General features: G+C 50.0%; 9 protein-coding genes across 9 annotated transcripts, besides 2 other annotated features; 6 read left to right on the forward strand and 3 right to left on the reverse strand.

Annotated features, from left to right (window-relative positions):
• Positions 1-703: 703 nt before the first annotated feature.
• ACLA_055590 (uncharacterized protein) lies at positions 704-1,361 on the reverse strand (the record flags this gene model as incomplete). The annotated part of the gene is made up of 2 exons (XM_001274936.1): positions 704-743; positions 811-1,361. 2 exons carry the CDS (start codon positions 1,359-1,361, stop codon positions 704-706), a joined length of 591 nt encoding a protein of 196 aa, XP_001274937.1.
• Positions 1,362-1,775: 414 nt separating this feature from the next.
• On the forward strand, positions 1,776-2,201 carry ACLA_055600 (DASH complex subunit DAD4; the record flags this gene model as incomplete). The annotated part of the gene is made up of 4 exons (XM_001274937.1): positions 1,776-1,892; positions 1,944-1,988; positions 2,040-2,124; positions 2,173-2,201. The coding sequence occupies 4 exons, from the start codon at positions 1,776-1,778 to the stop codon at positions 2,199-2,201; spliced, it is 276 nt and encodes a 91-aa protein (XP_001274938.1).
• A 525-nt stretch (positions 2,202-2,726) lies between these two features.
• ACLA_055610 (actin-related protein ARP5) lies at positions 2,727-5,238 on the forward strand (the record flags this gene model as incomplete). The annotated part of the gene is made up of 5 exons (XM_001274938.1): positions 2,727-2,922; positions 2,994-3,314; positions 3,369-4,309; positions 4,366-5,142; positions 5,206-5,238. 5 exons carry the CDS (start codon positions 2,727-2,729, stop codon positions 5,236-5,238), a joined length of 2,268 nt encoding a protein of 755 aa, XP_001274939.1.
• A 1,870-nt stretch (positions 5,239-7,108) lies between these two features.
• ACLA_055620 (uncharacterized protein) lies at positions 7,109-7,818 on the forward strand (the record flags this gene model as incomplete). The annotated part of the gene is made up of 4 exons (XM_001274939.1): positions 7,109-7,261; positions 7,327-7,430; positions 7,497-7,619; positions 7,674-7,818. 4 exons carry the CDS (start codon positions 7,109-7,111, stop codon positions 7,816-7,818), a joined length of 525 nt encoding a protein of 174 aa, XP_001274940.1.
• Positions 7,819-8,216: 398 nt separating this feature from the next.
• Positions 8,217-8,247: a microsatellite.
• Positions 8,248-8,916: 669 nt separating this feature from the next.
• On the reverse strand, positions 8,917-10,804 carry ACLA_055630 (uncharacterized protein; the record flags this gene model as incomplete). The annotated part of the gene is made up of 2 exons (XM_001274940.1): positions 8,917-9,660; positions 9,971-10,804. The coding sequence occupies 2 exons, from the start codon at positions 10,802-10,804 to the stop codon at positions 8,917-8,919; spliced, it is 1,578 nt and encodes a 525-aa protein (XP_001274941.1).
• A 1,258-nt stretch (positions 10,805-12,062) lies between these two features.
• Positions 12,063-12,218: a mobile genetic element.
• A 1,904-nt stretch (positions 12,219-14,122) lies between these two features.
• Positions 14,123-15,135, forward strand: ACLA_055640 (uncharacterized protein; the record flags this gene model as incomplete). The annotated part of the gene is made up of 3 exons (XM_001274941.1): positions 14,123-14,474; positions 14,527-15,050; positions 15,118-15,135. 3 exons carry the CDS (start codon positions 14,123-14,125, stop codon positions 15,133-15,135), a joined length of 894 nt encoding a protein of 297 aa, XP_001274942.1.
• Positions 15,136-15,838: 703 nt separating this feature from the next.
• On the forward strand, positions 15,839-17,642 carry ACLA_055650 (cytochrome P450; the record flags this gene model as incomplete). The annotated part of the gene is made up of 6 exons (XM_001274942.1): positions 15,839-15,953; positions 16,004-16,167; positions 16,225-16,468; positions 16,520-16,638; positions 16,689-17,450; positions 17,511-17,642. The coding sequence occupies 6 exons, from the start codon at positions 15,839-15,841 to the stop codon at positions 17,640-17,642; spliced, it is 1,536 nt and encodes a 511-aa protein (XP_001274943.1).
• A 363-nt stretch (positions 17,643-18,005) lies between these two features.
• ACLA_055660 (zinc-binding alcohol dehydrogenase family protein) lies at positions 18,006-19,223 on the reverse strand (the record flags this gene model as incomplete). The annotated part of the gene is made up of 3 exons (XM_001274943.1): positions 18,006-18,422; positions 18,515-18,626; positions 18,673-19,223. 3 exons carry the CDS (start codon positions 19,221-19,223, stop codon positions 18,006-18,008), a joined length of 1,080 nt encoding a protein of 359 aa, XP_001274944.1.
• A 518-nt stretch (positions 19,224-19,741) lies between these two features.
• ACLA_055670 (alpha/beta hydrolase) lies at positions 19,742-20,446 on the forward strand (the record flags this gene model as incomplete). Its single annotated transcript, XM_001274944.1, has 1 exon — positions 19,742-20,446. One exon carries the CDS (start codon positions 19,742-19,744, stop codon positions 20,444-20,446), a length of 705 nt encoding a protein of 234 aa, XP_001274945.1.
• Positions 20,447-20,979: the final 533 nt, after the last annotated feature.

Consider the following 20,979-nt stretch of genomic DNA (forward strand, 5'->3'; position numbering starts at 1 on the left):
GCTTCCTCAATCGCAGTAAACAAAATGGATCCTCCCAACATTTCCGTTTCTGCCACATCTGTTTTGGGTTCTAGGTTGGCTCTAGCCCTACTTGGGTGAGCGGTCAGTTGGCCTAAGGCACACCATCAAAACCTGCACAACCGTGGATTTTCTCACTTCCTTTTGCTCGATCGTCTTTCGAATCCCAAACACTACCGATGTGCTATGAGCATTATGGCAGGAGGCATTGGCTGATTGCAGCTCATTTGGATTAGCACCACAAATATTAGACTACGATCAAAACTTTCAGCCACTATGACTACCAATATTTGGGTTGATGTTCCAAACAAAATGCTCAAAACAAACGTTGGGTATTGAACTAAAGACTACCACAGGGTCATCTTGTTACATGGCAGTGGAACCTCCGCATGATTATTTGTCCCCTCCAATTCCCTGGCATTATGCCAAATGCAATCATAGCATACGCCGCGACGACAGCATCCCCGGATGCTGTAACTGACGTTCCGTCCGTGGAGCGTCGGTAATAGTCGAGTGCATCAGCACAAGGCGAAGATCGATACTTCATATGAAAAAAAGATCACGAATAAGCCGGAGCGCTTTCTTGAACCTGTCTCGAAAGGGGCACGGCGGGTGGAAAGGGCTTGACTGTGTTGGTCGTACATTCACCAGTATTTCGCAGGTAGCACTACATAGCAAACATGAGTTAGAACGTGGTCTTCTTGATGTGGTTTCCTGTAACGTACCTGCTTCAGGTGCAGAATCCAAAGTCGTAGAATTATCATAAAAGGCACACCAAGACTAAACCCCTACTTCAACACGACATGAGCCCCCCTCAGCTCCAGGTAACTCTCTGGAACCCCCTGGGCCAACGTTCGGATGACCCCAAACACCTCTTTATCATGGTATCTCAGCCGGGTCTTGGGATCGGTATAGGGCGCTGGGAGCCCGGTGATATCGCAATAGCGAGTATGCGCCGACGGATGTAGTGACGGAGCGGATTCAATATTTGTGTATGTCACTGACGGTCCCGATGATGCTATGGCTCTCGCGTTCTTCTCTAGGACGAGGGTCGACAGGTTCTGCGCGGCCTGGGCGATGTTTGTGCGTGCTGTGCTGTCAACGGGTGTCTCGCTGCCATCGGTACCGGGTTGCAGGGGAGTTGATGCGCCGGAGTTGGCTTGTGTTGCCATTACCGATGCCTCTTTTCTGGAGTTTTCGGAAATGAGCTGTTTGACGTTCTTGTTGCGACGCTGCGATGGCCGCCAGTTGGGATTGCGGAAGGGGCGCGGAACCCGGGCAATGTCAAGGCGATCAACCAGCTGCTGGTGCTTTTGGATCTCGGCAGGCGTTGGAGGGGCCATGATGAACGGGTTTTAGCTGTATGAAGTGGTTGATGGGATTGAGGACAGATGTGCTGAACTGATGCTGTAGAGAATCGAAATCGTAAGGCCGCGAAAGATTAAGGTGTCTGGACCATGGTCGTTTACTGCCGTGTGAGATTGTAGGAACCGATCTTGCGACAATATTCCGAACGTCAGTCAATCGGGTTGAATAATCTAGGCTAACTCGAGAGTTAATTTTAATATGCGATTTTATTTGGATGGGTCTTCTTTAAAAGCTTCTGACAATTACTCTGAGCATTCTGTCGTTGCATGTAACGGATATTATCCCCATCACGTGACTAACCACTCTTTGATATCCGTCAAGCAACAAACAAACATCGGCTCTGTATCAAATCAAGCATATTTAGAACATCCTCGTCAGAAATGGTAAGTATGGCTGAAAGCCCATTGTTCGTCACTCAGCTTGGGGGCTGGACTGACATCCATCTTCAGGAGAGCCCACATGAACATCAGCAGGCCCTGCTGCTGTCTCGAATCATCACCAATATTGTATGTCACTGAGATCACACACGGTGAGGCTTGTATGGCTGACATCGCCAGGAAAAACTCAATGAGTCTATTATGGTCATGAACAAGAGTCTTCAGGTATGTACATGGCAGTCTTTCGATAGTGGATTGATGCTTACTATGTCCTAGGAGGCCAACATCCAGAACATGAATGTGGAACTTGTCGCACAGATGTTCAAGAACTATCAGTCAAACGTTCTTTTCCACTTGGAAGGTATGAGCTCACGTATTCTATGTAGTGAGATCTCGCTGACTGAATTAGCTACCGAGAATTTGAAGGAGCCATCGTAATTGTTATGTGGCATACATCCATCCCTATCATACGCCCAACTTAATGATTGATGACTTTATACATATGTTTTGATTCTTCCTTTTCTCAAATTAGGGTTTTTTTGGATAAATTTGGCGTAAGGCATATAGTAATAATAAGATGCTCAATCAAATTTAACTCAGATAGCGCCCTTACACCCAGCAGCGCATCCTGTTCATCATCAACAAAGGAACGGGAAGAATGTTTGATATAGGTGGAGTTGTCGCCTGAGGCATCCAACCTTGGCATCGTACAAACGTTGTCGGAGTCTCTTCCCTCTCCGCCGAACAAGCTGGGGATCTGAAGCTTAAGATTATTTCCTCCCTCCATCGCGTTCAATCCCATCCAATTCCTCCTCTGAGACACAAACCGGCATCGCACGCGACACATAAATACTAACCTTGATTCATACTCAGCGCATTCCATCTGCGACTCACCGAATCATGCGGTAAAATCGTTCGCCGCTCTGAGTTACTGCTCCCCATTCGATTTGACGAGAAGTCGCCATGACGATCATATCTGTGCAGACCTTCCTTCCAGGTCGCCTCGCGATTACATCGAATGAAAAGAACGCTGCGAAACCTCCGCCAAGCGTTTATAATGTTCAAGATAATCCGTTTAAAGGATACCATCCGCCGCAACCCGATGGATATGAGCGCAGCAAATCCAACCCCGACGCGAGTGCTATTGTGATTGACAATGGTTCGTTATGGATCCATTGCATGCTTTGGCTAGATTACTAGAGTGTGAGACTAACCACTGTTTTAATACAGGGTCAAGCCTCCTCAAAGCCGGTTGGTCTTTCGACAAATCCCCACGCTTCATTCTCCCCCCTGTGGTGAGCCGGTACCGGGATCGAAAACTCAACAAAGCATGTCAGTTTATCGGATACGACGCCTATGTCGATGCTACAACTCGTGGCCAGCTGCGGTACGCGTTCGATCCCGGCACCAGCGTGGTCGGCAACTGGGACGTGATGGAAGGCTTATTGGACTACGTGTTCATCAAACTTGGGGTAGACGGGACGAATGGGGGAGTTGACCGACCCATCGTGATGACGGAACCGATTGCGAATCTCAACTACCCGAGGAGAAGTGAGTGTGATATCTCCAGAGTCCGTGCGAGGCGTTGTAGCTGACTCTGCTTAGTGATGAACGAGATCCTCTTCGAATGTTACTCTGCCCCGTCCGTTGCCTACGGTATTGACTCGCTCTTTTCTTACCGGTACAACAAGGGTACAGATGGCCTAGTCATATCCTCGTCACACACGTCAACCCATGTCATTCCGGTCCTGAACTCGAAAGCGCTGCTCTCGAATTGCTCACGCTTGAACTGGGGTGGCATGAACACATCAGAGTACCTCCTCAAGCTGATGAAGCTGAAATATCCCACTTTCCCCGCTCGGATGACTGAGAGTCAGATGGAAGATCTGGTTCACAAACATTGCTACGTTTCTACGGATTATGACCGAGAGCTAAACAGCTATCTTGATTGGACCGGACTTGAAGACAGAGATCATGTGATCCAGTACCCTTTCACGGAGCATGTGGTGCCGGAAAAGACGGAAGAAGAGCTTGCGCGAATTGCCGAGCGAAAGAAGGAGAGCGGGCGACGGTTACAGGAACAAGCTGCAAAGATGCGACTGGAGAAACTCATGAAGAAGGAACAGGAGCTGGAATATTGGAAAGACCTACAGCGTGGGCTTGCATCCGAGACCAAGAAGGAAGCACGGCGCATTCTGGATGCGGAAGACCTCAAGGATGAAGCACACCTTGATCGACTGATTCGCGACTTGGAGCGATCCATCAAGCGCTCCCGCAATCGAGATCTAGGAGTGGAGGAGACTGAGGAGCCGCCAGAAGATATGTCTTTCCCACTCCTTGATATTCCTGATGAAGAGTTGGATGAAGCCGGTCTGAAGGAGAAACGCCACCAGCGTCTCATGAAGTCGAATGTCGAGGCACGGCAACGTGCCAAGGCCGAGAAAGAGCGGGAGAAGATACGGCAGGAGGAAGAAGAGCGACTTGATCGCGAAAAGCGCGAGAATGACTTTGAGAACTGGGTGGCGGAACGGAGAGCTGCTCGCCAGGTTTGCCATTTCTGCGTCGGCCTCTGGGAACTGAACTTTTGCTGACTTTCTATCAGAACATCATTCAGAGGATCAAAGAGCGCGATCGGATGAAGGCTGATTTGGGTAACCGTAAGTCGCTTGCCAGCCAGATGCGTATGAAGACGCTCGCCAATCTGGCCGCCGACGGGCCCAAGAAGCGAAGGAGGGGGGGGGATGATGATGATTTCGGAGCCAACGACGAAGATTGGGGCGTTTATCGGACTGTGGCCACCGGGGAACAGAGTGATGAAGAGGAGGAGGAGGACCTCGGAGGGATGCTCACTAGTGTTGAGAACGAGCTGCTGGAGCACGATCCGGACTTTACGGAAAACCACACCCTTGCGGCGCAGTCGGACTGGACCAAGAGTTTAGTGCATGTGTTCCTGCGTGGACCCTGGCCGTTTGATCCAGAGAGCCAGCGGGAGGCTCACCAGCTCCATCTGAACGTCGAGCGGATCCGAGTCCCCGAAGTCGTCTTCAAGCCGTCGATTGCGGGGATCGACCAGGCGGGCCTCATCGAGATCGCTGCGGACGTCGTGACGCAGCGGTTCTCCAACCCCGAAGACCAAGCCAAGCTTCTCCGCGATGTGTTTCTGACGGGAGGGAACACCCTTTTCCAGGGATTTGACGAGCGACTCCGCAGAGAACTCCGGGCTTTCCTTCCCGTGGATGCGCCACTGAACGTGCGTCGGGCTGCCGATCCTATTCTTGATGCCTGGAAGGGGGCTGCACAATGGGCGTCTGGACCAGATCTAAGAAACTCTTCTGTGTCACGGGAAGAATACCTGGAGAAGGGTAGCGAGTACATCAAGGTATGTCTGTTTCCTACGCATTGCTACCCGATGGTTGTGACGAACAGCTAACGCACTTCACAGGAACATGATCTGGGGAATGTTACCTCGTGGTAGGATTGGCTTAGCTGATGTGGTCCAGCTCCACGTGGCTGGGTGACTACTACATCCTGAGTCAATTCTCAGGCCGGCTGAAGAAGAGGGATCTATTGAGTATCTGTATTTATAGCGTGAGGGTCACGATAGGGAGTCTGGCGTACGAGAGGAACAACACCGTATGGAAGTCGATTGAAAGACAGTGAGGCTACATTCTGTTACAGTGATGACTGTCTTAATTCTGGGTAGTCAATCTATATTCGCAATAGACTTCTGTCACCGTGCAGACCTAATGAGCCATCCCATCTGCAACCATGCAACCATACCGGAGCCTTGACTAACTCTGGCATCGGACTTTGCTCGGACAGAATTAACTCTGCGACATCATGTCATATGACGGTCCTTGCACAAAGCAATTATTTTCTCCGAACCAACTCTTTCTTCTCCACGTTTCCAAGGTGTAAAGCCACGGCGGTAGAAAAGTCATCGACGCCACTAACCCAGAGACGTTCATTCTTTGGGCAAGGATGAATCACGGACTCAATTCAACCCAGTCCTGTGCAACAATCACTATGAGTGCCACCCACACAGGCCATCAAAAGCAATGCTGGGTCGGGGAGATTTCTAATTGTGATGATGGAGAGAGTATACGGACAGAGGACAGAGTAACTCCCAATCCGGTTTACCGCAGAGAAAGCTCAAGACAAGTACTGAGACTTGCTTTTGTCTGTGACTATCTTCTGACGCTGGCAGCTGGCCGTTTGCAGATGAACCACGGAGTCAAGTCACGGATTGCCAACGAAACTGCTTGAAGCCAAGGATTCGCCCAGCACATCGAAAGAGATTCCAGACCTGGCGGTCCTCTTGGTTTGACACATTATTCTTGATTGATAGCCTTTAGTTATCACCTCGCTTTTTGGGTACAGAGGACCAGCTCTCTCGTCGATCAGCCGCTCTGGGTCACCCCACTGATGATCAGATTACACTTTCAAACAAACTTCTGACCATCAACCGCTATCGAAAGCCGAAATATCAGACTCTCTCCTTACCTTGTCAACTTCTTTGTTTGGAAAGACTGCCGTATCCGCGGGGTGCCGACTGGCTACTCGCCTGTCACGCAACACCATTTATCATCACCTGTGGCTCAACCCCTCCATTCATCAGACAATCCCTGCAATTGTTTGTTTGTACTTTTTGGCTTTGTACCCTGATACCCTTCTCGAATGGGATGCCGTGCAGATCAGACCAGGTTCTACAGCCGAACCGCGGCCCGATTGAGACCTCCCTGATTCACAGATTTGACTGGCGACTCATTGGCTGACTGACTGGTGAAGTAAGTGTCGTTGCTCTTCATGCTCGTCGGACAGGACTAACCTTGGGAATAGGATGATTCCCCGCTCCTTGACTGAATCCTTACTGGAGCATGGACAAATCTGCACACCTGCGATGGTGCTCTCGGCTTCTTGTACCACCTAGTCGACCAATCATCCGCATGGCGTTCTGTCATTTCTTCCATGAAGGAAATGATGGACCCGTTGGGTTCTGGATTTTTGCTTTCCACATCAGCCAAGAAGAGAAAAGAAGATACTAAATTATGACGCATCTGGGGACTGCAGCCGTGCTCCCACACATGCCTTTCTCGAGTGCGAGTGTCTACCTGTGACGCAAAGTGTCAAAGGATGTTAACCTAGATTTCGGTTGATTCGGCTGTTAATCCTTGCTATGGTGATCCTTAAGGTTTATAAAGGCGACCCAAGTCTCCCCTTTGCGCCTGGATATGACAGCCTTCTTCTGGGCTCTATCTAATATAATAAAAAATTGGCTTCCGAAGCCTGGACATACCGACTATATCTAATACCACATTCAACCCTGTATAAATAGTAATAACAACATGCCCACCATGCTCTCGAGTACAGTCGCTCGTCCCCTTCAGCTCATCACGCGGGTGATGCAGTGGTCCAGCGCCGTCATCGTCATGGGCATCACCTCCTACTTCATCCACCGAGGTCCGCGCGGGCAGCACATCATCTACCAGGAAGTCATTGTGCGTTTTCCCCTTTGCTCAGTACTCGTCCTGACCCAACCCGACTAACAAAAAGTGAACACCAGGCCACCTTGTCCGTCGTCTTCTTCCTCCCGGCCTTCATCTCCCCCTTCATGCCATCCGCTCTGAGCAGATTCGTCCTTGCTATCGACGTCATCTTCTCCTACCTGTATGTCCTCCTCACATTGCCTTCCTCAGGTTTGATTCTTGATTCGTCCACTAACGTCCAATTCAGCTGGCTGACGGCCTTCATCTTCGCCGCGCAAGACTACAGCTGGCACGCTTGCTTCTGGAACGCACCCCCGGGCCTCGCTTGCTCCCGCAAGAGAGCTAATGAAGCCTTCATCTTTCTCGCTTTGTATGCTCTACTCCCCTGGCATCAAGGTAAATGTGTCTTGACTAACTTGCGTAGCTTCTTTACTCTCCTCGGTATGTTGCTCGAGCTCATGTCCCTGTGGGCCTATAGAAGAGAGAACAGCGCCCCTGTCCGGGAGAAGAATGGTCATGGCATCGGCCCCGGTACAGCGACTGAGACTCCCGCGAACACTACTGTGTAGTCGATATAATCCGCCGCCAATGCTGTCGGCGTTGGTTGTGGATGTTTGAGGAACGCAAGTGCAATGAACGATGAAAGATCAGACAACGACACGGAATGGTGGATAGGTGTAATGATGGACAGGCGGTCCGAGTATTAATACCGAGTACTAATGTTTCCTCCCTTTTCATACCCCTAATGATGTGATATAGTCTCGCGGTTCACTGTCCGCTGTCATATCTTGATACCGATAAAAGTCTTGCTTTAGCTGAATTCAGTACATACGACCACAGGGTGTGGAGAACAGGGCTTCCTGTCTGCTCAGCCGTACTTAAGCTAGTATTATCAATGCAGTTAGAAGTTATATGCGCCCTTAAAGGCCTGCTACTTTATCGGTAAGAGATACCAAACCACAGGGTAAGTATAGGTGAGTATAGGTGAGTAAAGGTGAGCCAAGTAATGCTATCTAACTACATAGGTGAGAGAATGATTCTGCGGAGACTAGACTCCCTGTAACCCATTATTAGTACCTCTATTGCCAGCTTAAATATGAAGGCTTCTTCTCTGCTCAACCATTATTTCTCTTCCTATCTATAAGCAGTGTTCTTCTATAATATATTTTGTCTTCGATTTTCCTCGCATCCCAGCATTTCACGTGATGCATCTTAAATAAATAACCTTAATCTAAGGAGAAAAGTGGAGTGTTTTTGTCTAGCTTATTTGAGTGGATTATTCCAACATTTTTGGATATATAAGAAGCTGAGTCCTTGTTTTCTTTCTGGTCATAAAGGCTGAGCACGGTGATCGAATCTTCCACAGCTTACAGATACCTCTGCTCTTGCCAAGGGATAGCATCCGACTCGATGTTAAATATTCTTATCTAATTATAAGATTTGCCGAAGTTTGAAGACAGAGTAGAGTATAAGGAAACCTGAAAAAGGTAGGAAGTACATAAAATACTACAAGGTTGAAATTTTGATAACTAGAGGCATGGAAAGGAGATAAAGAGCCTGGATCTAGAGTGAAGATCACCGTTCTACCTTGTCGAGGTGGTTTTTCATAGTTCATATGTCAAAACAAAATAACCTCAACTGCTTTCCAGGCCAGCCGCAGCTGCTCTTCATCCCGACCTGGTAATTTTCGACGACATACCAGGCATCCGATAACATTTCAAGTTGGTCAGCCGCATTACCAACGTCGATGTAGCTTCGGACGATCCCACCGCATTCTTACTTTCCGCATTGTCCGCAAGCCCAGTACCGAGCCCCGTAACGTTAACTATTTTCCCCGCCAAATCGACTTTCATACTTGTGTCTTCTTTTCCTGCCCCTCCGTGTGATCGTAATGCCAGTACTTCGCCCATGACACTCGCACTCATGCCTCCGTTATCCGCCACAGTAAGATCTGGCTCCAATTGAGCCACAGAAGTCCGCCAGATGTATTGCATTGAGCGCTTCCTCTCTGGTCGCCACATCTCCTTCTCCGGCGGACTCGTGAAAGCTACGATGAGCCTACTAGAGCTCTTCCCCTCGACTTTCAGATCCTCTCCCCGGATAAGCATCACGTGGAACCAGTCCTGCGCCGCTATGACCTTGTGCAGTTCCTCGACACTAAGCTCAGGCGTCGTGGCGAGATTGGCCACCAAAGTGGAGGCTTGCAGATCAAGCTGGAATAGGGACTCATTGTGATGAAAGCGGTAATTTGGCAGTTTTCCACTAAGGAAGTGGGCAACATTCAGGAAGGATAGAATGTTTGTGGTGCTGATTAAGAGAGGGCACTTGCCCTCAGCACGAGGAGCTTGCGGTGCGGTAGTAAGTGTGAATATGGTAGCCCAGAGCTGGAAGAAAGAGAAGATGAATGAAGGCTAACCAGAAATGAGTCAGTCTGAATTGATATAAAAACACTCGGGGGATGCTTACACATTCCAAGCAACAGGCTTTGAACTGCTCCCATGTCACATAATCATCGCTACCGGGGAATTGATAAGCTAAAAAGGCAGATGCAAGTTTGGAAGCTCGTGGTACTTCGTCCGGGCCGGGAATCAGACGAGAGAACATAATGTCTCCGGAGCGTTGGTACATGTCGTGATAGGACAGCCCAGTTCTCCAGCATCTATCTTCTGCACGTTGCAATAAGAAGAGCTGAATCAAAATCTGCAAATCGGCTTTGCTTACTGCAATAGACGACCCTCTGACTGTCGACCGCTTGTTGTCCGCAAGTAGAAGGCGATATGCAGCGGCTTCAAACTCCCCATCGGCTACCGTAGCTCGTCCATGGTGCATATTCGCCTTGATAATGGGTTGCGTAAAAGCAATAGTATCTTTGATATCTTGAAGCTGGAGCGATTCCTGGGGATCCTGAGACTGGGTCCCTGATTGCCGCCAAGGAGTGCTCAAGCTCCTGTAGACGATACGTGTGAGTCGCGGCACCTTGTCGGTGTAGAACTTTTCTGTGATTGTGGAAAAAGGCTGGCCATTTGACTTGGCTCCTAAAAGCTCATAACCACGTAAAACAATGAATGCAAATGCTCTCCTGAACGCTTTGACATCGATTTCCCGTTCGTTTGACGGTGCCGAGAAAGGAAAGTAGGCGCCGATAGAGAAAGTGCACCAGAGTAGTGGTACGCAGGTAGTCGCTGCTGGGTTTTCAGGTAGCCTGGCGTTAATGTATCTAGCAAAGCTGCCTCTGTTCCACACGCGTTTGCCGCTAGGATTGGTCGTTGCATAGTTTGAGAAGATCTTCTCGACATCTTTGATACCATCCAGCAGTTGATCAAGTGCTTTATCCAGGTGGATTAGGCAAGAAGCAGAATTGATGTCTTCGAGGTATCGCCGCGTCACTCGCTCAGCGGATGCCTTGCTGTGGCTGATCAGCAATATGTCGCGCCAGGCCATTTTCTGCCGTTGAGACGTATTCTCTTTGCGTATAGCATCAGATATCAGGAATGTGTCAGGTTGCAGGTCGTTTTCGTTGTCGATGTTTGTTGTTGATGGTGTGTTCAAAAGCATCTCAGGGTCACTGCCCCGCGTCAGGGTGAGGTTCAGTAGGCGTATCACATGAATGTCATAGTATCTCTTTAACGCTTACATGGTGGACAGATTTGTCCACTTTTAGCATAGTTGCCTTAGACATAAAGTGCAGGGAGTAGAACACGAAAAGGAAGCAACTTGCAATCTAAAGGTAAACAGTTACAATGGAGATTCCCACCCGAGGAAATCCCCTGTTGGGATTTCCCCGACGGCAGGTTCCAGGCCTACGGAGCGACTTCTTGAAGTGTTCGAGGCAGTGTGAGAAACCTTCCATGTATTTGTTGAAAGGTGCCTGGGGAGTTTTTCCAAGAAGAATTACAAATATTTGCTAAATATAGTGGTGTTGTGGTTGGATTGTTGATGTGGCGCATGATTCACGCGTCAGTCCCCTTCTAGCTAAGAGCAATACTGGGCGCATTGCCATCTATCGAACGCCACTATTCCCGGATCTCTTTCGACAAAGAGCTATTAGATCGCTAGAGGGATACTGGCATATGAAAACCACCCGACATAATGCTGTTTTGGCGGAGTGATAGGGCACCTACACCGAGACCGAACTGCCGATGGAGACCCCATCTGCCTGTCCGACACAGCGCGCCGCCTCCGAGCAATGAAGCATATGGCTAGAACCGAGATAGGTTAGTGGGGGGCCTGGATAAAACCGGGAGCATGCTGGCGGGGTGTTACTGTTGGAGGCTTCTGTAAGACATGGTCGGCTGGCTGAGGGAGACCTTGGTCAGCAACGGAATACTGTCTCTTAGAGGCAGCGGGCCGTAGCGTCAGAGGAGTGACCAGAGGGTACTCGAAATGGGTTGCTCCCAGTTCGTACCTGGCCCACAGCTGTGTGGTGTCGCCGGCTATATGCCACTAATTTATACTTGGAGGTGATCTATCTCGGTGGAAGCCTAACCTGGAAGTGGTACCGACAGTGCTGAGATGTGCACGAAACACTGGCAGGCTAATGAGTGAGACCCCAGAACCTCGTCGAAACTGTCTATCCCGGAAGGAGACGTGGGTATGCTGTCTTGACGATTCTGAGGTGCCAACTAAGAGACCAGCGTCCAATGAAAACAGCGAAGAGCCTGTTGATTCTCAGGGCCCACTTGCATATATTAATCATTCTTCTAGGGCAACAAGGATGGCCCCTGGCCCCTAATCTAGCTCTATTGACCCTGGAGTTTATCCATGATATAATTTTGGGTAATGAATTTACTTGCTCCTGGACTGCCAGCTGGTGATTGAGGAGCTGCTACGTCATTATAGAAGATGGCCGGAGCCAAAATCTGTTCTTATTATGGATAATGCCACCTTCCATTACTCTGAAAGATTAGAGCAAATATATGCAGAAGCAGGGGTAAAGTTGGTATATTTATGCCCATATTCGCCTAACTTATATATTGGACTTTGCAGAGGCATCTGAGAGATTTCGAAGTCGCGCCCTAAAGACGCCGCAGAACAGAAGATCAGGCACTTAGGCCACCATAGACCAAGACGAGGCTCTAAATTCGTCGGGATGTAATGGTTCGCTGTGGGTAGATGTAGATAGAGATAGCGATAGTTGTATTCAGCATATCGCCTAGGCGAGGGGTCGACACTCAGAAGCTGGCTGGTAAGCTGCGCTAAGGCCCGAGTAGTGAGGTGAGTTAGACCCCGCAAATACTGACTGCGCCAAGTTCTCAGTCTGACATCGCTTGGATGAATCAGAGTAACATCTCAAACCTCCACCGGAGCTCTTGTGGTGACCAAAGCATCACAAATCTTTCATGATAGACATGCCAGCCGGAGTGGGTGCGCCCAAGGCACGGACAATTCATTCCTCCAACCAGGGCAGCTGATTTATCGTCTCGGCCGGGTCAAATCTTCGCTACGTGCAATGTATCCGTGCCATGCTCCAGCGTGGTGATCCACAGTCGATGCTAATTCTTTGACAACGCTAGTGTTCGTAGGGGATGCTGCCAGCCTGCCATTGTTGGACCCCATATGTATACATATACATAGTATATATGCTTCCACCTAGGCTAGGTTGAGTGCAACTCCTGGATATGGAGTAGTGTGGCAGCATATCATGCTAGATCTATCAAATAAAGACATGCACGCATGTGCCTTCTTCAGTTTCCTTTGTCCCTCTTACAGCGCCGTCCGAGGGTTCTCCTTATGCACTTAGTAAAAAGTAGTATATGCACTTAACCAAAGTAACTTACATACTGTGGTTGACCCGGTGGTTCGCTAAGTAGTATGTTTTATATTCCCACGCTATACAGGGATCATGGTATTGGTGTATTGATTTCTGGCCAATCTCTTGCTCCGGATCTTCTTAATAATTAAGACTTCTACCTACCAGAGCAGGCCGTCATCTATTTAAAAACCTCGGTAACTATTAGAGCTCCGAGTCCCACGGGGTCAACCACAGACTCACAGTACACAATTGAGCTCGCTGCATGCATGAACAAGGATCAGATTTGGGATTGGCCCCCAATGGATCCTTCCCAAGTCTAGCCGACAGTGGATCTGTTCAACCAGTTATAGAAAGTTTTCATCTATCTATTGCCATATGCTTGAATAATATTTAGTTAGGAACTCGGGAGGCCATACTACCTGCCTTAACGACGAAGAAAATCCATGCTTCTTCAACTAGACTTGGACTCTGACTATTTTCAAATTCAACTCTTGATTTGAAAAGAAATAGAGAAATATCCCATATTGATACTATAAAGACTGTCTAGTTTGAGTCAGTCATATAGATGACAAAAGACTAGAGGACTAGAGGACTGGAGGTAACGGATTTGGGGATGGGCGCCTTATCGGGGTCCTATCTTCTTTCTAAACCGGTCTAACAGTAGTGGCATGCACTCACAGAGCACTGGCACTATACTGGCGTGCGAGGGGTTGTGATCGACAGGGATGTAGAATAGGCCATGTTTTCCCATAATTACATGAAAGACACATGGCTATCCTAATTCAGCAGTTGTCACTTTCGTCAAGCTATTTCTGGGCTTTTCTCAATGGTGTCGGTTTTGCTTCTTCAATCCTTCCAACGACCAACGTGAGAGTACAATGGAAACGGCTGCCCAACACCAGTACGACCGAGACTGGGCAGGCACTTCGACTGTTAGACACGCCGATGGCCGAACGTTACGGAAGTCGTGTGACAGATGCCACCAACAGAAGCTTCGATGTGTCGGAGACAAGGCCTCGTTGACCCGATGCGTGCGCTGCCAGAGGGCCGGACTCGAGTGCGTGTACAGTGTGAGGTCCAGCAAACAGACAAACAAGAACATTGTTGATGGCTGTGACAACATGCCCACCCAGTCTGGGACTCCAGCCTCGAATCCATTGCACGAGCTGGATACGGTGTTTGGCCCTGATCTATCACATCTCAACGATGTTTTCCCAGGCGATTCCTCGTCTTGGGCGACTGTCGAGCCCGCGTCGCTTACTAGCTTTGCTTTGCCAGAATTTCTGAACACAAGCACTTCCGAAGGATCCATGAGCTCCGCACTGCCCTCCTCAAACAGCCCGATTGAAGCTGCGGTTGGACTCCGAGGTGGACCATCGGACCTATCTGGGTCTCTCGCCAGCGCATGCCAGGCATTGGAAGCCGCTTTTAGAAAGGTCATAAGAGATCACACCGGCCGGGACGCCCAAGATTGTATGACGATGATACCAAACTATCAGCAATGTGAAAGATTGAGACACGACAGCTGACTGGTTGACAACAGATCCGATTGGGGAAATCTTTAGCCACTTTGACGGCTTGTTGGGAGTGCTGGCGCTCGATGATATGGTAGCAATCACCACGTCGCGCACGCCCCAGAGCCCACTCGATGAGTACCTGCGGAGCAAACAAGCGTCAATGGCAGCGCAGTGCTATGTCCTGTGTATAAAACTGATGGCGGTCCTATCGGAACAGGTGCTTCAGAGCCTGTTGGCACTACCACTGCCAACAAAACAGCCTGCGTCTGGGAATCTGAGCACTTCGGAGGCGATGAAAAACGTGAACGCTTTAGGAGCACAAGAGGACAACTTTTCCCACACGAGACACATCCCGAAGAATCTCCGACTGGGAGACCTGTATGCTCCTCCAGACCCTTTCGGTCATGCACTCAATTCCGCCATCAACATGCTCCGAATCGGGAGCAAATTGATTGACAGGATGGAACAACTGCTTGGAATACCTCCCGAGCTGGGAGGTGGGAGCATGTCGTCCGGGACTTCACCAGAGCCGGTGGGGCTCGACCAGCATACACTACGAGATAGAAGCTCTTTGAGATCATCCTTATCATCCTTGCCAGCTCGCTTCGTCGCGTTAATATGGGAGGATGAGGCAAGCATGTACAATAAATCCGCCGTGATGTACTTCCGGCGCTGTCGTGCCGCAATCTTAGGCCTCACAAAGAATCATTCTTGACGCTGCCTGCAAACCACCAGGTCGATATATTTCATGCCTGAAAATGGTATGCAATTAGATGAAGGACTATCTTCAGGCAGATTTCCCTGAACATATGACACTATCTAACATTTCTTACTCATCATACCAGAGTACGGAGTAGATGTGTATATGTATACATGTTCATCCACTATCTCCATAATTACAATGCTGCAAGGATACAAGTCCACTTAGCTAGGTATTTGCTCGAATATCGTGCCGTATTTTCGATTTGCGTATTATAGAATGATAATACAGCTAGGCTAAAAAGATGTCTGGGCCATGTCCTCCTTGGGTAGTCAAGGATCACATATCAGATAGCCAACCCCGACGTCTACCGAACCGGGCAATCTGATACTCATGATAGTCTGTCTAAATAGAAAGATTTGTCACCGTAAGAACCATGCTACGCACCAGCAATCATGATCCATGACCGACCTTCGGCGATTTCGGTGTTTCACTGATTTAGCAGGGCTGGTCCTCTGCCACCGCCCTATATAGCCCCGACAGTACAGTTGCGACTTGCGACACAAGAAGAAGACCTTCATCGCGCATTTCTGCTGCTGCCTGTCGCTTCTCGTCTAAAGATGCTTGGGGTCTTGCTCCTGTTTTTCGCCACTGCTGGTCTTGCCTGGTTCCTTGCAACGCCCTTTCGAACAGGACTATGGCACATTCCGGGGCCTTGGTGGCGCCGCTATACAGGTGAAATCGAAGACTTCGTCTCGTCATTCAGAAGTCTAATGTGGCCCTAGACTTTTTTCAGGCGCTTGATGCTTACAATGGACGAACCTGCCAAATCATTCAGCGCTTACACAAGGAATATGGTCCCGTGGTGCAAGTTGGTCCACGAACCGTCATTTTCTCCAACCCATCCATGATAGAAAAAGTCTATGCTACGAGGGCGCCCTTCCCTAAAGTATGCCATATACACCCCTTCCGCTGACAGCTTCTCTAACTGGCTCTCTCTTCCCAGAGCTATCACTGGCGGCCGCTCCGAACTGAGCTGAAAGGCGTCCATTATCCAAGTCTCATAGGCACGGAGGATACGAAGACCCATGCTGCTCTCAAACGGCCTATCTCGGGCATCTACTCGATGTCCAACGTCACCAAATCAGAAAGCTTCATCAACGAATGTATCCTTCAGTTTGTTAAGGAGGTTGACCGAGAATTCAGGGGCAAAGAGAAGCCTCTGCCCGTGTTTACGTGGATGCATTTTTGTAGGTCACAATTTCGTTCAACCTGAGAGCGGTTACTGAAGGGTATCACAGTTGCGTATGACACAATCATGAAGCTTACGGTCTCTGCCGACTTTGGACTCATCCGAGGCGAAGCTGATCGAAAGGGAATGTTTAGAGGTGTCGATGCAGCTCAAACATATCGAGCGATGGTACGCGACGCTTGTGTGAAATCCCGCGCGCTATGGCTGACATTTCGTAGGCAGCCTGTATGCCGTGGGTTCACTCTCTGCTCAAGGGCAGCCCCATCACGAAAGTGTTCGAGAAACGCATGGGCTCATTCCCACGCCGAGCGCGTGAACTCATCCAGAGCAGGCGGGCCAACGGGGCTGCAAGAACCAAGGATCGCGAGGACTTGCTCTCCCAGATTTTGGACACTCAAAAGAAGCACCCGAACGTTGTCGATGAGCTGGTTGTTCACGGGTACGCTACCACACCACTGCTCGCCGGCGCGGACACGGTCACTATCGGCCTTACTTCCGTCGTCTACTTTGTGGCCAAGCATCCGGAGGTTGCAGCCAAACTGCACGCGGAACTCAAATCTTCAGGACTCCAGATGCCACCTCCTTGGGTTCTCATTCACAAGATGCCGTACCTTGATGCGGTAATTCGGGAGTCATTCAGGTGTCATCCGATCGGAGCGATGTTATCACGACGCGCGGTTCCACCAGGCCCTGGTCTCATGCTTGCGGATGGCCACACCCTGCCCCCAGGCACAGCAGTGGCAGTTTCAGGATGGTCTACCCATTTTGATCCGGACGCCTATGGCGATGACGTACACGACTTCAAACCTGAGCGCTGGCTGAAACGTCCCTCAGAAAGCGACGAAGAGTATGCTGAGCGGCTACACAGGATGAGCAAGGCAGACCTGACATGGGGCGCCGGCGACCGAGCTTGTATGGGCAAGAACATTGCCAAATGTGAACTGTACAAGCTAATTGCAACATTGTATTCCATCTTCGACGTGAGTCTCTGCTACTAGAATATCTGTTGCTGTTCCTGAAATAGACTGACAGTCGGCCAGATTCAGCTTGTTGAACCGACCAAGGAATGGAAAATCAAGGAGACTGTGCTAGCGAAGCAAGAGGGCGTTGAGGCGAGAATTACTTTCAGACCTGGCGCAAGTCTTGACCAGCTCGTACAGGGGGATGCTTGAGAAAGGGAGGCTAGGAAGCGTCTCTGAAACATGTCTGTTAGACAAACGGATCTGCCTGACTTTGGAAGTGAAGGGGAATCATCTTGTTACGAGCAAAGGACCTTCCTGTTGGTCAATTAGTTTTTTTCATTGTCTAGGATGATTACTTTTCAGTACTTTAGTCAATATTCGTGCGGAAAAAAGGCCAATACTGGAGAAGTCTCTCTAGCCATCGCAAAGTAGATAATACAAAAAAGATTAGGGCAATACTCTATCTATGCCCCGAAAGGCGGATTGCCTCCTCTCTTTGGGAGATTGGTCTCTTCCCGTACATTGCAGTGTCAATTGTGGTAATTGATGGAGACTTCGAGCCTATGCAACCAACTAGCTGACTAGACGAACCACACATTTTTCCCCTGAAAGCTTGCCACTCCTCACTAACTCCATACCCACCAGCACCTGGTCGAGTCCACCGTCAAGGATCCGCACGGGATGATGTCGCAGTTTACCATCATCCACCAACTTCTGGGCCACCGCCCACAGCTTCTCGCCATAGGCACGAATCTCCTCACTCGGCGGTCGACCGTATGGATTAGGCCAGGTAGACCCATCACCGAAGATGGATGGGCCAAGCACCCAGTCGGTCTTCACGGTGGCGCGCGTGGCGGCGTGCTGCGCAAACGGGTCGAGGGAAACGTACTTGCCGCCGGCGCGACCAAGGGCCGCGAAGCAGAGGCTGGTGGATTCCGCTGTCGTGATGCAGTCGAGAGCGTAGCGCAGGTTGTTTTTCGTGTAGGCTTTCTGGTTGTGGCAGGAGGATCGGTCAGTAAGATTGGGTGTATGGATACGAAAGCGACCAACGTTGTGGGATGGAAAGAAGATGATGGCCTTACAATCTTAGTGGCGCAGTCCGGGTCGCGATAGTCAAAGGTCGCTTCGACACCGTAGGCTTTGACTTGGTCTGAATTTTTTGGCGAACAGGTTGCTATTGGGATCATATTTGCGCTGGACTGGTCAGCACGATGCCAACTCGGGAATGGTGTTCTCTCACAGCCTCAGCAGCTGTATAGCAATGGTTGCGGTCGCTGTACTGCCGCCGTTCACAAGAATGTATGCAGGCTTCTGAACTGGAGCATCGGGCAGAGGCAGCCCTAGAAGCTTCAAAGCCAGCCCTGCAGTGCTGATACCGGCACCAAACGTAGCACCGCCTTCAGTGCTGACGGACGCAGGTAGCTTCAACCAGACCTTGCCAGCAGAAATATTGTATTCTCCGAATGATCCACGATGAGGTGTGTTAGCGTTCATGGCATGCTGCGCTCCGCACACTCTGTCGCCAACCTCTACCTCTGTGACCTCGGGCCCACAAGCGACGACGGTTCCGGCATAATCAGTGCCTAGAACACCACCAGGAGTCACGAAGGCGCCGCGCATTTTGGTGTCGCTGGGATTGACAGCCACGGCTTCCGTTCGGATCAAGAACTGGGTTTTTTCAAGCGTAGGCAAAGGCACATCGTCTCGTACGCGCACCCGATCTCCAGCCTCCACGATCACCGCACGCTGAGTTGTTGGAGGCACAAGGGCCGCAGTATCAACCGATCCCATTCTCAGTAGGATGGCAGGCGTCCTTCCGGATCTTGAGCTGAACAGGTACCAAGGAACACGACTTTGAACTCAGTGTAGGTGAAGGTCCACCAAAATCTTTTATCGAAGGCCCGATGTCTTACTGTGAGTGCCATTGGCTGCTACCTCATTACATTATTATGCCCACATCGACTGAACAACGCAGGTGGCGCAGTAGCGAGCGGGAGACTGCCGGCGGCCCGCGAGACATAATCTGCTAGGCCGTTCGGTGTTCTTCGGCGTTTCGGTCTGTTGGCCCCATAGTACCTGCGTGTGGAGGCGAGTATACCAATGATATTGGTGCCCCATGGGAGCGAACATTTCCCGATGTGTCCGTTGATAGGAGTGTTTTATGCTACTCTTCTTCGAAGCTCGTAGTTATCATCAACTGTCAATGAAAAGCTAGAACGCCAACACTAGAGCCGCTTCAATACATCATCGTTGGTCACACATCATGCCCTCACTCTCACTGTTGATTACGCACTAACGAGTGAATCAGAATGTCTAGGGTACCGTCCAAAGCCCTTCTTTGCTTCCATGGGACTGGCTCGAAGGGAGCCATCTTCAACGTCCAAATGGCGAGAATTTGCTTTCTACTGGGGGAGACGTTCGAGTTCATTTTCCTTGACGGGCCGATGGAATGCGCTGCAGGACCCGGGGTTCTGCCCATGTTCAGCGGCCAAGAGCCATATTACTGTTGGTTTGGTGGCGACGGCACCACTATTGAGAACAGCTTAAAGAGAATCAACGCGTCGGTCAAGCTGACGGTGGATGGATGGCAAGCAAATCATCCTGATGCAGAGATCGTCGGAGCGATTGGGTTCTCCGAAGGTGCACTCGCCCTTGCAATGATGCTCTGGCAGCAACAGCACGGCCTAGTGCCCTGGATGCCGCAGCTACGATTTGCCGTAATGAGCTGCTGTTTCTTTCCCAACGAGGCTTCCTTGTGGCTGAACGCAAGAGCCCAGGCTTATGGCCTGAGCAAAGCCTACATTAACGTTCCAACGCTTCACATACACGGCAACAGAGACTTTTGTCTTGGCCGCGCACGAAAGCTAGTGAGAAACCACTATCGGTCGAACTTTGCCAATGTCATTCAAACGGAGACCGCCCATCATTTGCCAACAAGGAAAGACGAGGTGGGGGAGGTGGTGAAGCATATCCTGAGACTGTCGGAAATCTCAGCAATTGACGCGCCAAATTGAGATAATTCAGGTGGATAGAGAGTCGAGTTCCTCCTTTAGCTAGTCAGCTAGGCAGCCGCAAGGTAGATTAGAATGCATCAGGGGTGAACATGTGTAATCACAGGAAATCCGATCTACGCACCCTTGGTCACACCGTATTGTATTACCTTGATCGACGTGATTGATGCTTTTGACTAAGAGTGGAAGTGCATGGCCACTCGCCTCCAGCTTTATTCGGCTTAATTCTCCGTATCCTTAACGCCTCACGGCGGCTGTTCATCATTGCGACACCGGTTACGGTGGATTGCCGGTACCTGCGCTAAGCTAGCCTCTCAGAGTCTCGCCTTTCAGTATAGGCACCATAAAAGTATCAGGGAGGGCATTTTTCTATCCAAATGCCGATGATAGCCCAATTCGGTGAATACACTGGACGTTCGGAATGGCTGTATCGCACGGCTAGCGGTGTTCCATACGCCGAACTTGCCCCGGTACACTGCCCTAAAGGCCCGGTGAGATTTTGGGCCTCGTGAAGCTCATGATGGGCGTACTAAAGA

The sequence above is a fragment of the Aspergillus clavatus genome, genomic scaffold, assembly GCF_000002715.2.
Source record: "Aspergillus clavatus NRRL 1 1099423829794 genomic scaffold, whole genome shotgun sequence".
Lineage (NCBI taxonomy): Eukaryota > Fungi > Ascomycota > Eurotiomycetes > Eurotiales > Aspergillaceae > Aspergillus > Aspergillus clavatus.